General features: G+C 37.0%; 3 protein-coding genes across 8 annotated transcripts; 1 reads left to right on the top strand and 2 right to left on the bottom strand.

Annotated features, from left to right (window-relative positions):
- The first annotated feature begins 6,064 nt into the window (after positions 1 to 6,064).
- On the top strand, positions 6,065 to 7,347 carry LOC103873785 (NAC domain-containing protein 102). Its single transcript, XM_009152181.3, has 3 exons — positions 6,065 to 6,316; positions 6,399 to 6,679; positions 6,770 to 7,347. Exons 1-3 carry the CDS (start codon positions 6,157 to 6,159, stop codon positions 7,079 to 7,081), a joined length of 753 nt encoding a protein of 250 aa, XP_009150429.1. The 5' UTR covers positions 6,065 to 6,156; the 3' UTR covers positions 7,082 to 7,347.
- Positions 7,345 to 10,042, bottom strand: LOC103873786. Of its 6 annotated transcripts, none has more exons than XM_009152182.3 (5): positions 9,807 to 10,042; positions 8,774 to 8,836; positions 7,827 to 8,690; positions 7,669 to 7,743; positions 7,345 to 7,592 (listed from the first exon to the last, which is right to left on the bottom strand). In XM_009152182.3, the coding sequence occupies exons 3-5, from the start codon at positions 8,661 to 8,663 to the stop codon at positions 7,479 to 7,481; spliced, it is 1,026 nt and encodes a 341-aa protein (XP_009150430.1). In that variant the 5' UTR covers positions 8,664 to 8,690; positions 8,774 to 8,836; positions 9,807 to 10,042; the 3' UTR covers positions 7,345 to 7,478. The 6 variants fall into 6 exon arrangements, with proteins under 6 accessions (XP_009150430.1, XP_009150432.1, XP_018515430.1 ...); XM_009152184.3 differs by having other exon boundaries at positions 8,791 to 8,836; XM_018659914.2 differs by having other exon boundaries at positions 7,827 to 8,836.
- Positions 10,043 to 11,004: 962 nt separating this feature from the next.
- Positions 11,005 to 14,913, bottom strand: LOC103873784 (diacylglycerol kinase 2). Its single transcript, XM_009152180.3, has 8 exons — positions 14,671 to 14,913; positions 13,264 to 14,441; positions 12,661 to 13,036; positions 12,508 to 12,584; positions 12,211 to 12,330; positions 11,949 to 12,119; positions 11,692 to 11,829; positions 11,005 to 11,519 (listed from the first exon to the last, which is right to left on the bottom strand). The coding sequence occupies exons 2-8, from the start codon at positions 14,374 to 14,376 to the stop codon at positions 11,370 to 11,372; spliced, it is 2,145 nt and encodes a 714-aa protein (XP_009150428.1). The 5' UTR covers positions 14,377 to 14,441; positions 14,671 to 14,913; the 3' UTR covers positions 11,005 to 11,369.
- Positions 14,914 to 14,941: the final 28 nt, after the last annotated feature.

The raw sequence follows: 14,941 nt of genomic DNA, 5'->3' as shown, positions 1-14,941 counted from the left end.
TGAGGATTCAGAGTAGTAAGATGTTAACCCTTTCGAGAATATGATCCGGACATTAGAAAACTCACTGTATTGCTCATTGTATATGAACACAAGCAACTAATGCGGTTTAACATTTCAGGGTATTTATGATATTCTTATTTTAGTGCAAAATTATTTCTTTATTATATTCTACTACTGCATACTACTAAACTAACTGGTTGTTTAAAATATAGGAAAAAAACTGCAATAATAAATAGAATTGAGGTTTCCTTTATAAATATAAAAAACCTTCCAAACTGAGATTACTAAGAACAAAAACACCGAAACATGAAAGCCTCATTTGGAAAATCACTTAATCAAACCAATTAGCCACTTTTTGAATCCTTCTCCTTCTTAATTCGGATGGTACATGCCAACTTGGTAACCGAGTTCTGATCATAAGCATCCTCTAAATTAATAACGGGTTCTCCTTTGCGTTTAGCTGGTGTCAGATCGGGGATCTCAACTGGAGGAGATGAATTATCACATAACACGAGAGAACCCTTAACATAAACCGACGACAATTTACAACATTCAATAATGCTCCAAAATTAACTTATCGTAGACAGCATTCCAACGAATAAAACATATCTATACAAACCTCGGTTACATTAGACAATGTGGACTCGGTGGGATTTGCACTGTCTTTAAGGGCATCCTAAGAAAACAAATAGCACGCGTTAGTCATCATGGTTTACGATATAACCAACTATAGTCAAAGTAAAATGTACAATTCTATATGAAAGAAATAAATAAGATCACCACTGGAGCACCGTTAGTATCGAACTATTCAATCAAATTTTGGCTAGCTATGATCATGCTTATACAGATAATTTTCTCAATCAATAGCAATCTTGAACAAATAAGTATTTCCAACCAAATCAATTAGTTAAAGCGGAAGCATAACTGGTTCTTCAGTCTAAAACATATATAATTTAACACATTAGTAATCCATCACACAGACCAAACTAAATATACTTCAGAGACTTTATATTATTAATTTTATCGATATTGAAAGTGCAAGACAATATGAACATAGTTTACCTCTTCGGTCTTCAATCCAGTTAGGGCAGCACAAGGTTTACCAAGCAGTTGAAAAGCAAGGTTATCAAATAGCATGAACTTAGATTGACCAGTATGATCAATGACATCAATATGCAACTTGAACCTTATTTATAATAGAACACCATGTGGAAAAATTAATACAACAGATAGCACGGATGTAAATTAAAATTTAATTTTTATAATAGGTTACCTTAAAACTACTTTTGGTTCATGAACTTTGCATTTGACACAAAAATATTTGAACCCCAAGTCATCCTCGTCATCTTCATCATCAACATCATCATTAGGGACAACCAACAACTTTTTGGCACAAACGTTGCAACTTAGATAGAACCAACCCATGTCTGAATCAATTGACACAATAGTGCACATAACTGTGTATGCCTCAAGCTGGAAGAAACATAAAATTTGTTTGAAATACAGATTTGAAAAGAAAATAGAGCCTAAAAAGAATTAGTCGTTCCAATACATGTTTTGCTTCAAACAATTCAACAATTGTTTTTCTAGGAGTCCACACAAAGAAATCATCCTTATCAGCACGACTGGACACCATAGCACTGGTTTTTAGGCTTCACTATTGCTAAGACATGACCATCCTTAGGCAACCTATTTGTAATTGAGTAAAAAAATATAATTTAGCCAATACTTTAACGTGTAACAAAATATGTGAATATTGAATGATAATTAATATCAATGAAAATAATTGTAGACAGATGAGAACTATTTCTTACAACGAAATAAAATGCGCCACCTCTTGCATATCAAGGTTCAACGATAGGTCACACACATTGTATGCATTAGAGACACTTCGATCATCTGCATACATAATATCAAATATACTATTACACAATATATTTCAAACCTTCAATAAAGGACCATACACATACAAAGACATATAAAGTATACCTTTCCAAACTTTGATCTTCGAAAACCTCTATATACAGATGATTGAATCTTCTCCTCGGGTTTGAATTGCCTCATTCACATCTGATGCGAACTTTCCCCAAAGTACCACAGGAAGTCGTTCATTGCTGCAATTAAAAATATCAACATATATCAGTCACAATATATTAAACGCAAACAAATCAACACATCTGATGCGAACTTACTCTGTGTTACGTAACTCCAAAGAAATCTTTGGTGTCTCTTTACCGTTCACAGATATCACATCCATATGCGAAACCTCAACAACTTGACCTAATATATATGTATCAAAACACAACAATTTAGTAAATTATATCAGTCAACCTGAACAAAAAGCGAACTAAAAAGATAGGGTATTAGGAAGGTTATAACATAAACTCACCAACCAAATAGTCAGGGTTGAGTGAACCATCGAGTATGACACGAAAATTGACGGGGTCTAAACCAGTCAATGCCATTGGTAGTTCCTGGCAGATCTTAACACAGGTTGTGGAAAGAAAACCAATCCGGTATTGGTGGCTTAATGATCAGTACGATCCACACATTTGAGTAAGGGAAAAGTTGATGATAATTTTTTATTTCCCTTCAGAGAGGAATGGATCGAACTGCTGCACCAAATCCTTTTTGACAGTGGCATGGATCTTGTCCCCCTGAGATGATGTAAAACAGAAAACATTAGCTAATGAATAGAAATATAAACGTTAACAGTTTAGCAAACAAACTGTATAATATGAAGATGTACACTCACGTTGTCATCGAGTAAAACCATTTCAATAGTGAGCCCACCAGAAGCAGAGAATTGCTTCCAAAGCCGGATAACCTTCACTCTGATTTTTCACATGGTTTTGAACGGTTTCAATTCAAAGACACCGGTGAAAGCTACCATTGCCATTATTTAAGAATGCTAACGCTTTGAAACTGAGAGAAGGTTTGTTTGAAACGTGAAAATACATAACCGTAATACACACCCTATTTATATACAGACTAGACGTGCAAAAGGAGGCGTTTAGGTCACAAATTAATTATTCTTCATACTTACCATATAGACATACCACTAATATTATTGGTTGGCGATTTGATAGATCAACTTTAAATATAGGTATACAATATTTCTATAAATTTGATACTCCATATATAGTTTACTTAATTATGATTTGATGATAACCATATAAAGATGAACCAACCTGACGCACAAATAATATAAGCGATTTATAAATATGTGCACATTTATTATAAGTCATAAATACATTGTAATAACTTAAAATTAATTAAATCTCCCCGCCCCACAAACGATTATTGGACATATACTAATTCTACAAATCTACAAATATATGAATTCCCTTATTCGTTTATAGACTAAATTTTAAAAATGTCATTTAACGATATAGTACTATGAAGTTCATTTACAGTTTGTCGATATCTTAAATTTGAAATATATTTTACATTGACATATGTTAAAATAAAATTGCAAACATGTGAATGTCCAAATTTTACAAAAAAAAAGTATGTTCTATGTCTCGACAGACAAATGATGCAGACTAACGTAACTAATGTAAACGAACATTATAACCAAACGATTTGTGCTATTTTGTTCCATATCTTACGTTAAGCTTAAGAATAAAAAAACTATAATTACATTTTTGAACTATCGTACAACTAAGGAACACTTAGGCAATGTTCACATGTATGGCATTGCGTTTAAAAACTTCCTTTCCTAAAAGCTTGTTTATTTCCAATTAAACAACTACGCGGATTAGATACTATTATAAAAACATCAAAATATTTGTACCCATAAATATATTAATCAATTACGTTGATTTTATAAGAGACTTACCATATTCATTAACGGTTCTATATACTATAGTTTGATGTGCTCCATTAATTTATACGCTCAGTAATCTCTATGCAGTCGGTCACTTTTAAAAAAAAAAAACCGAGGAGCTCTGCAAGCTAAGCATGCTCCTCAAGGTTGTGCATTATGAATGCTCCATAATTAATATATAGGGGATATTAAGTTAGTTCGTAAAGTTATTAAAGTTAACATTACGAAAATTTTGTAGTTTTGCATACACAAAAATGACAAAGAACACTACAACAAAACAACACGGCGTCAAACTCCTTCAATAATATGGACTGGCACAATTATTAAATCGAATTATATCATATTGTAATGATGGACCTAATGGAACATTGTATTACCAGGGATTGTTCTTGACAAACAATATACAAAAAAAATGTGTAAAGGCTAAAAGCCAACAATCAAGGTAAACTGTTTATACAAAAGTTTTATAAAGTATTTCACTACTATGCTGACAAATATAATGTATGTAACTTTGTCTTTTATGTAACAGGTAAATAACTGGCCAGCAGTCGAAGAAATAAGAATGAGATAAAAATTCCATTAATAAAATCGTTTTCAACCACAAAATGCATTACTTTTTGAGTCTTAGTTTGACTCATCTTAGATATATTTTATGGGTTTATAAGATCGCATATTTGTTATAGGAAAAAAAACGAATCAATGCCATTAGTTGTTTATTCACCGGTATATTTGAAAACATAATAAGAAGGTTAATATGAAATCGACTATAACATGTGATAGCAAATTTAATATCTAATGGCAATGTATGTAATAAGTCTAGTAAAGAGTAGATTTTTAATTTTAGAGAGTGAAAATGAATATGGTGTTGTCACCTAGAAAATTGCAGTTTTGATAATAATACATGAACATAAGGTTAGTTTGTAGGAATGCTCCTACTTTTTCTTTTGGTACAAATATTAAATTCTATACTGATTTTCTGTTTTTTATAATGTTGCAGAGCAACTTATTACAACACGAAAAAGAAAAGAGAAGAAAGAAGGAGACAACAGACAACGAACAACAAGAATGAGCAATTAACTATAAGGATCAGTGAACCAAAAGTACAACTCTAGGAAAGAATGTGCATAATTCGGGAAAGGAGGAAGAGAGAGCAGCCTGTCACGAAGCCCTCGGTCCACTTGCTTGAAGAAAGGCCCCGCTGGTAAGGAGACATCCCTGAAAATCCGAGCATTGCGCTCATGCCATAGGCCATAGGTCACAGCTTGGAGAATCAACTTCATAATGGGTGTAGCCTGCGATGAGAACTGTCTCTGATATTGCGAGATCATGTTGACCGCAGCTGGAAGGTCCAAAGGAGGAGCAGAGATAAACCTTCCATAGTAACGGTCGAAATATCAACGGCGTAAGGACAACCAAAGAAAAGATGGTCATGTGACTCGATGCCACTAGCGCATAAGCCACAGTTTCCAAGGACAGAGAGACCCCAAAATAGATGCTTACTATGTTCCTACTTTAATATTAAGGGGATCAAGATTCGCCCACAAATGCACACTATTTTGGCACGAGATGCTTACTTACTATGTTCGTATTTTACTTGATTTTGACAAACATACTACTCATGCATTGAATTAATATTGTTTCTCGTCCTAAGAGCATATAAGAGTCCATTATCCATGTCTTTCAATTCCCAAATATATACCTTAAGACTCAACTATAAAACAAGATCGGTAACCAACCTTTTCCGCTACGAAGATCAGTCACTCACTAAATAACTAACTAACTACTAAACAACATTCTTTAATAAAAAAATTTATTAAAACATGTTTTAAAATAAAATGTCGTTGATGTCAATTATATATTACACAAGGATGTTAGTCAAAGAAACTGTCAATTATCGCATCTGTAGCTTTACAAAGTACGTATAAGCCGGCGTGCGACTTAATATTCCAATGACATGCGCAATCAGATGAACATAAAGTAATCCTGTGCGGGGAAGCGTACCGTAATACTCTTCGCAGTCCACTCACAAGTCATAACTCTATACATTGACCAGAAAAACAACGTGCTTGCTTACACCGAGAAGCAGCCGAAGATTCGTGCGGTTGACGTAAGCAATGACATCACACACTCTGTACACCCATTATCCAATCATTCATCGCCACGTGCAAATTCAGTAGTCTGCGCAGTCGACGTTGAAAAGAAAACAGTTAGTTCAATCAAACGTGTCAAGAAACCATCTCTCACACGTGTAGTCCACGAACCCCTTCTTTATAAAAAGCTTGTGAACTAAACGTTAACGCTGATAAAAGAACCTTTCCACATAAATAATGAAGGCTGAGTTGAATTTACCGGAGGGGTTCCGATTTCACCCGACGGACGAAGAGCTCGTTAAGTTCTATCTTTGCCGGAGATGCGCATCGGAGCCCATCAGTGTTCTGGTAATCGCAGAGATTGATCTGTACAAGTTCAACCCATGGGAACTTCCAGGTATTACTTCAACACCACGAGGCTTGTCTCTCTTTGATAATTCGATCGTTGAATTTGAACTGAAAATGGAATCTTGTTTCAGAAATGGCTTTGTACGGAGAGAAAGAATGGTACTTCTTCTCACCTCGAGACCGGAAATACCCAAACGGTTCGCGTCCAAACCGGTCTGCTGGAACCGGTTATTGGAAAGCGACTGGAGCTGATAAACCGATCGGTAAACCGAAGACGTTGGGGATTAAGAAAGCACTCGTCTTCTACGCCGGGAAAGCTCCGAGAGGGGTGAAGACGAATTGGATTATGCATGAGTATCGTCTCGCTAATGTTGATCGATCTGCTTCTTCCAACAAGAAGAACAGCTTGAGAGTACGTACGCTTTCTTAATTTTTTTTTTTTTTTTTTGGTTCTTGTCTGGATGCATATGATAGGTGATTATTTTGTCGGAAAATTTTGCAGCTTGATGATTGGGTCTTATGTCGGATTTACAATAAGAAAGGAACAATGGAGAAGTGTTATCCGGCGGTGGTGACTACGATCAGTACGTCGGACTCCTCAAGTCACGTGATTTCACCAGACGTCGGCACGTGTTCTGACAACTGCGAGTCGAAATGGGTTGATGATCTCGAGGACGAGTTCATGTTTGATTCCACGTTGCAAAATGACCCTTTTGTCCCTCAGTTTCTGTATCAGTCGGAATTCGCCACACCGTTCGAAGACTCGCCGGAGCAAAAGCCGTTCTTGAAATGGAGTTTTGGTCATCAGGGGTGAAGTTACAAAGAGCATAAAGGTTGAACTTGAAGCTTTCTCAGAGTATCTAGCCACCGCACACGAGGGGACTCGGTGTCGGATTTTGACCCGGAAACCAAGTTTGGGCCCTACAGTTACAGAATTGGTGTCCACTTGTTGATCTGACTCTTCAGCTAGATTCGATTTTTGTGTTTGTTATAAATGTCTAAAGATATCGAAGTGAAAACAGAGGAACTGTACAAGCAACAGTGACCATTATAAATCATATATTTATATATTCATCATAATCAATGAGCATGAGCTTATTTTACTTTGATGATGAAACAATGTACATTTTTTTCCTCCAAAATAAGATTACAAGAGAGAGCGTAGAGCAGTGAGAGAGAAGAGAGAAGAGAGAGAGAAGAGAGAAGATGGGTCAAGAGTCACCGTGAGAAGAACGAGAAGCCCAGATACCAAACACAAGAAACCAGAAGATGAATAAGATTGCCCAGTAGCGTGCAGGACCATACTTGATTCTGGTCAGCACCACCTGTTTTCAATTTTTATTTTGTAAATTAGTAAAATAAGAGCCATGAAAATTATGTAAAATGAGATGATTCACTTACGAATCTGAAGAAGATGACTATCGTTAAAGCACATAGACCACCAAGCAGGATATGAAGTCCGCTCCTAGCAGTCTTCTGCGCAAATTAAAATAACCATTACACCCAATAAACGGTACAGAGAGGCCAACTAGACACACGGTTTCGATTGATGTACATACCTTTCCAACACGAGGAGCAATGAGCCAGACCAAAGTAACAGTGAGTAAACCGGTAGCAAGTAGAATCCCGGTACCTTCCACAGCCCATTTAGTTGCACGGTTTTCCGCAGGCAAGACCCCAAAGTTCACAGCATCTAAAGGTTGTTCTGGCATAGCCTGAGAAGCTGCAGCAGAGTTACTGTTGTTGTTCAGGGAATGGGGACCAAACCAGGACGATATCTCACTAAGTCGTTGCCTTCTAATTGCAGCAACTTCATCAGCATCTATAGTTGATTCTATATTCACCGGCAATGCAGAGTTTGCATCTCCTCCTCCTCCATCAGCTGTTCTTTCTCTCAAGGCGACAACCACTTTGTTGAAATCTGCAGTTTTTATGTTTTCCGCAGCATTCCCACAGATTTCACAGACAGTAGATCCATGGTTGAGAAACCATTTGAGCGCACAAGCGTAGTGTACCAAAGCAAGCTCGTTTTTGCACGAACATCCAAGCTCAAGCAATGCATCCTGATGCTGCTGGATTCCCATTTCGATGTCAATGGGGTTTACCCCATTGCTCTTGACGATGGAGCTCTTCTGCTCAGCCTCTGTATCTTTGCTGACATCATCTGCATTGCTTTTACGAGCTTCTGGAATGGGAGGGGTGATCCCCAAAAACCCCAAGGCGGTGTCTCCTCGTCTGTCGGATTCTACAGAATGGCATACACGACAAGTCGGCAAACCAGAGTCACTGTCTGTACTGTAACGTGCCTCAGTTGCTAGTTCCTCCTTTTTGACGGGTGGAGAATCGTGATCATTGAGTCCACAGTTTGCTGTCTCCAACTGATTCTCTTTACCCATCAAGCCCGGAAAAGAAAAGTTATTTTTCTTCAAAAGACCACAAACAAGAAAAAAAAAAATCTACTTTAAAGACATTAAAAAGGCCTAACAAGACATTAAAAAGACCTCACTGTATCTAGTTTTGTACACTAAGAGAGAGATGGGCTATTTTTTCATTTTTTTCAAACGAGCTCCTGCAAGTGAAAACATTAAAATGATGTCATAAACATAAAGTAGAACAAGCTTATGGTACTAAACACATCACTTCAACAGAGACAGAAAAACGTGAACTAAGTGAAAGTATAAAAAAACAAACAAATGAAAGAAAAAAAGGAGCCAAAGCTTACATTCAAAAAAAGGAACAATGCATAAACTAGTAAGGATGACCGAGCTTTGAAGGCATATGATATGAGGTTAGTGAGAATGTGATACTAAGTGAGCTTAAAGGTACCATTTATAATCAGCTTAAAGATCCAACCCAACCTTTCAGACATCAGAAGAGCCAAAAAACATGGTGAGATCAGACTCAAAAAAACAAGAAGAAACTGACCAAAAAAACAATGACAAAATGATGTCTGAAACAAATAAATTTTTTCTTCCAGGTAGTAACCGAGGATGATGAATTGCAGCAAAATCCAAACGAAAGAAAACATTAACATAAGTATTATAAAATAATATCTACAGTAAGCAGATGAAATCAGTCATTACTCCAATTGGTTTACCTAAGCAGCCAGCCAGCCAGCCATAACTCTAATTTTTAAAACTAAAGTTAGATTTTAAGCAGCCTTTACTTTTAATTTTATTTTTCTTTTAATTAACAGAAGCAGATGAAACAAGCTATTACTCCAATAGGTTTAACTGAAGCAGCAGCATGAAGCAGCCATGAAAGATTTAATTATTTTTGTAATCACACTACCAAATCTCCACCACTGATTTTAAGGAAGAGAAGAAGAAGACCATTGAAAAGATGACATCAGCAGTTTTTGTTCTTACTCTCATTGGACTCGTGAGAGCCACCGACTAAAACAGAGACAAGAACAAAATCACAGACGTACATGAAGATTTAAAGCGATCTAAAGAATGAGAGATCAAATCTATTTGAACTTTTCTGGATCAATAAACTTAGGCAGAGAAAAGTAAGGAGGAGATGAGTGATGAACAAACCTCCGCCGAATCTGGATGAAGCTTTCGAAAAGGCAATCTGGTTCCTCGGATTCTGGGGAATTGAGGAAAATGCTCGTCAGATTCGAAAAGAGAGAGAGAGTTCTTCTTGCCACTACACCAACCTTCACATGGTGGTGCGGAGAGCTGAGTGTTTTTTTTTTCTCTTTTCAGTTTTCTTTTCACTATATAACGTTTTTTTCTCGAGAGGAACAAAAAAATAAAAAAATAAAAAGATGATGATAAGATGATACGTATATTTTGAATTGGAATATTTATTTTCGAATTAAATGGTCTTAGAGTACATTTTGGGAGAAAAAATCTTGACTTCATATTTCTTAACAGTTTTTGTTTTTCGAATACTTGGATTTAGATTATCAGTATTAAAGGAAAATAAATGTTTTTCGAATACTTGGATTTAGATTTAGATTATACCAAAATTATCAGTATGTTGACTAGAAACTCCATACAATATAAGCAGAATTAAAGGAAAATAAATGTTTTTTTCCTATAAGAAAACCCAAGCGTTAATTTAAAAATAAAAGTCTGGATATAATAAATTTCTATACCGATAATATAAAAGCTGACGATATGTCTTCGTTTGGCTCTAATTTTTTTTTCCTTGAACTTTTTTTAAAATATTCTGTTTTTTTTTTCTGAAGATATTTTTTCTTTTGTGTGGCAAAATGGATGGAAAGGAGCTTAATTATCCAATCTAAGAAATTCGACCCAAAAAAGAATATGATACTAAATATATGATTTAGTATAATTGATTGCTACATTTATCTATACAGCAAGTAAAAAGGTATATGTAGACAATCTAATCGTACTGGATAAGCTCTACCATTGATTTACAAAACAAAACTTGAAGTAGATGGTTTAATTGTAATTTGATTTAATCACCGAACATTGCGTTTACACTGAAAAAGATTCCTTCTTCTGCTCTTACTTCCGTTTCAAAAAATAATTCAACACATTTGACAGGAATGCTTAAACTAGTGATGTCTGGCAAAACCCTACCATCGATTCACGTCTGAAAGAAGCAGAATCTGTTTGAAAAATATGAAAGTGGACTTTGTTTTTAGTTTCTCTTATACATTTGGACAGCCACAGTTGGTTCTAGCTTTCGCTGAACCTAAAAAAGAAGCTTTATAGGTTCTTGAGGAAATTACACGTAACTGAATCTTATACGACACATAAAAAAAAAAAAAGCTCATATCAGACAATGAAAAGACGATTGATGTGGGGTAGGTAAATTAAGCCTTTCTTCATGGCCTTTGTATCATACCCTAAAAATTTACCACAGTATGTATGTATATGACCAAAGTTTTTCTGGTTAACACTTTCCGAAGCCAATCTCAGGGGCTTTCGTATGGACACACTATAGATGACACTCTTCACAACACACAAAAAGGGAAAAAATAAAAAATACACAAAAAATCAGGATACAAAGCAAAAAGTCTCGTACCCGGGCTTTCTAGTTGGGTAAGACAAGATTGTAAGTTACTCTTCTTGTTAGCAAAACTTGTTGAGCGGTTTTGTATTTTTCTTCTTCTTCTTCTTCTTCTAAGATAGATGGAGAGCCATTTGTTGAAGAAGTTCTTTCTTTTGACATGCATTTATGACTCCTTTGCATTCTGCATCGAGTAAGACCTCGTTCATTATGGCTGCGGCATGGCCTCTAGGTTCATCTGATGCTCTTCTTAACATAAACACCTGAACACAAAACCAAGCCTCACATCATCATCATCATAAGTGTTTCTGTTAGTGTTTATTCCTACTATTACTCCACAAAATGGTACCAGACATGCGTTTCATTGTTTGATAACGTAGATGATAGAGTCCATAGCCTTAAGGATTTTGTCACATGAAGTGAGAAATTATGTACCTGCCCGTGGTGAGTTATCTCCAAGCATCCAGGTTGCTGAATAAACGGTTCTCCATCTATTTGAACAGGGAAAGGGCTAGAAACATGTATTTTTATTACCTTCCCCTGTGCTAGCCTCCTAGCCTGAGAAAGACCAACCTGAAATGAAGAATCAAGCGTTAAAAAGTTGTTGAACCCCTTCAACCTCACACTGAATAAGGAATACTGCTAGTAGTATCATAAAGAAGAGCAAAGAACAATCTGGGAATAAATTAGACCTGTAGCTTCCCCAGGTGCCACGCTCCGCGGACACATACAACCTCGAGAGTTTTGTCGTGCATAGACTGAATGCTAAAACTATCATCATCATCATGTTCATAATCATTTTGCCAGAGATCTACTCCTCCCATATAGCTTCCAATGTTAAGTACTATTAGACCCTCTGAGTCCTGAAGGGAAAATAAATTAGAGACATCAGTTCCTAGAGGCAACAACAACAGTGATGTTAGCCTTTTGGAAAAAAAAATTAGAGTACGGTACCTTGGGGATATCAATGTCTTTTCCATCAACTTCAAGCCAGACTTGCCATGGTAAATCCGCACATGCTCGATCCATGATATCCCTCGCACCTTCTTTAGCATATCGTAATTTATTTACAAACTGCATAACAAACAAGATAAACAAATACATCAGCCGTTTGTTTTGTTTATATAATGAAAATTGTTGGATTAACCCACAATGCCTACAACACCAATGACAATGATGCTTAGCTTCTTCCACATATTGGTGCTCAAAATATTATATAAGTTCAGGGTAAGATAGACCCAGCATGAGTACCTGACTACAAAACTTCTCTGGATTTTCTTGCCGCATCATGTGAAACTCATATGCAACTTTGGCATCGCAGCCAATACCTAAACAAAGAAAATGTCAGCTATACTTTGATGATCCAAGACAGAGGCCAACATAATCAATGTTTCATAAACGCACCTAAGTAATTCATCATAAACTTGTGGCTTTCTCTTGCTGGAAATATTTTTGTACTCTCTTCTACAATCTTTACACTCCAGCGATCCAACATTGTAACTGCAGCATGATCAATGTCTTGCAAAAACGTTCTTAGACTTCCTTGTCCATCAACTACCGAAATACCTCTTCCCCACTGCAAAACTCTAGATAGATCATTTCCTGTGCCTAACGGAAGAATAGCAACAGGTGGAGGAGATTCAAAATTCCGCTTCTCAATGGCATCAAGCACCCAAGCAACTGTTCCATCTCCTCCACACACCAAAACTCTAAAGTACTTCACTTTGCTACATAGGTCTAGACCAGCATCTGGCCCTTGACAAGAGCCAAGTTCAAAGACCTGTAATTTTAGCCAAAGAGATTATACTTAGTGATATTATACCAAATAGACTCTTTAATCAATTACTTAACAGAAAACAAGCTTCAGGACAACATTAACTACATGATACGATAAAACTAGAAGACAGTATGAATTCCATATTTCAAGCATCCCTTGCTAGTTGCTACTGGGATATTTTTTTTTAAAATCTATAGTGGAATTCTGACAAACTGAAGTTCATTTGTTACCTGTACTGGATTTAACAGCATATTGAGTCTCCTATGTAGGAAAGGACCGAGCTGACCTCCACTCTTAGCATTAATGAAGACCAAAAGCGGTCTTGCATCCGGGGGCAAATCAACCAAGCTATACTTCTTCATACAATTAATAGCAGCATTTTTACTTCGTTTAGGTGCCCCAATACCATTTTGCATTCCATTACCATTTGGCATGTCCGAAATCTTCTTTAAGCAATCTATGCTCCTGTCTCTACGCAGTTTCTTCACTACAAGCCCATTAACTAGGCTTTTCGCAGGATTGCTAGCTGAATCCTCCAATAGCTTACCACTATTAGCTTGGGCATTCCCATTTTTACCCCTATTTCGCTTTCTTCTCATCTGCCCTCGTATCGAAGCTAACTCGTTCTTAATAGTACTCAGTACTCCATTAACGCCACTTTCTCCGCTGACTTTTACATGAACTGGAGAGAGAATCACCCTCCTGAGAGAGCCAAGATCACAAGCGTCACCAGATTCCTTGGACATAATCATGTGACATTTGACATGTATGAGGCGCTGGCACCAAAGACAGTGCCACATCGGAGAAGCCTCAATGAAAGGAACACCACAGGGTTCATCACAATAGAAGCAAAAGGCAGACATGTCGGCATTATCATCCATGTTAACCCATCTCTCAGACCAGTGATGCCTTACATGGTCAGATCCAGCCTGCGCAACACATTTACAATCTTTAGCCGCCGAGCCTGAGCAGTAAAAGTGAGCTGCTACGCCACATACAGAACACCGGTGGACAGGGATACTGAGAGCTGCTTTATTAGAAACGTTCTGGCCTGGAACAAGAGAGTAGAGACAGACGCAGCAGGTAGATGGCTGAGGGCCGTAACCGTAATCATCGGTCCATTGATGATGAGAGAGTGGAACTCTCAGTCTTTTCCAAACCTTCTTCTTCTCTCTAGCAGCAGCTTTAACCCAATTAAGAGAAGTTTTGTTCTGCCATTTAAGAAACGCGTACACAAGAGCGAGAACCCCAAGTGAGCCAGTTACAAGCCATCCGAAAATAAAGGGACTATCAGCCCCAGAATTGATCAACCAGTGAATAAAAGAGAACCCCACTTCCATCATTGCAAATCTAATTGGTCATATCTTTATATAACTTACGGCACCAGTAGAAAATATCAGCTTTAATCCTGCCAGAAAAGCACACAAAACAATAAGGATCCGCGAGAAGGTAAACCTAAAAGAATTACGCAAGAGATTGACTCTGTTCAATTCCACAATTCGCGTATTAAACACCATAGGTAAACGAGATCAAGCACAAGGAGGCATGTAAACCGAGAACCGATCTAATCGACGAGAAACTTAAAAATTCTAGATCTGATGAGAATACTAACAGATGAGTCAATTTAAAAGGCGTACCAGATGAAATCAAATTCACAAAATCGGATCGGAGTTCACGACGGAGAACGGGGAGGTAAAATTAAAACCCTAGATTTTACGAGCACCGGTCAAAATTTTCTCCAATTCCTTTTCCTCCTCTAAGCCAGCGAAGCCGAAAAAGGGAAAGAGAAAGAGAGGAGAGAGAGAGAGAGAGAGAGAAAGTTTATATATAACGAAGGGTGAATAGCAAAAGGCGGGACTTGGGTGCTATATACGCGCTACGAACCAGCGAGCAGTCTCTTTTGTTCCG

Source organism: Brassica rapa, chromosome A06 (genome assembly GCF_000309985.2).
Source record: "Brassica rapa cultivar Chiifu-401-42 chromosome A06, CAAS_Brap_v3.01, whole genome shotgun sequence".
Taxonomy (NCBI): domain Eukaryota; kingdom Viridiplantae; phylum Streptophyta; class Magnoliopsida; order Brassicales; family Brassicaceae; genus Brassica; species Brassica rapa.
This window is presented reverse-complemented; position numbering and strand designations above follow the sequence as displayed.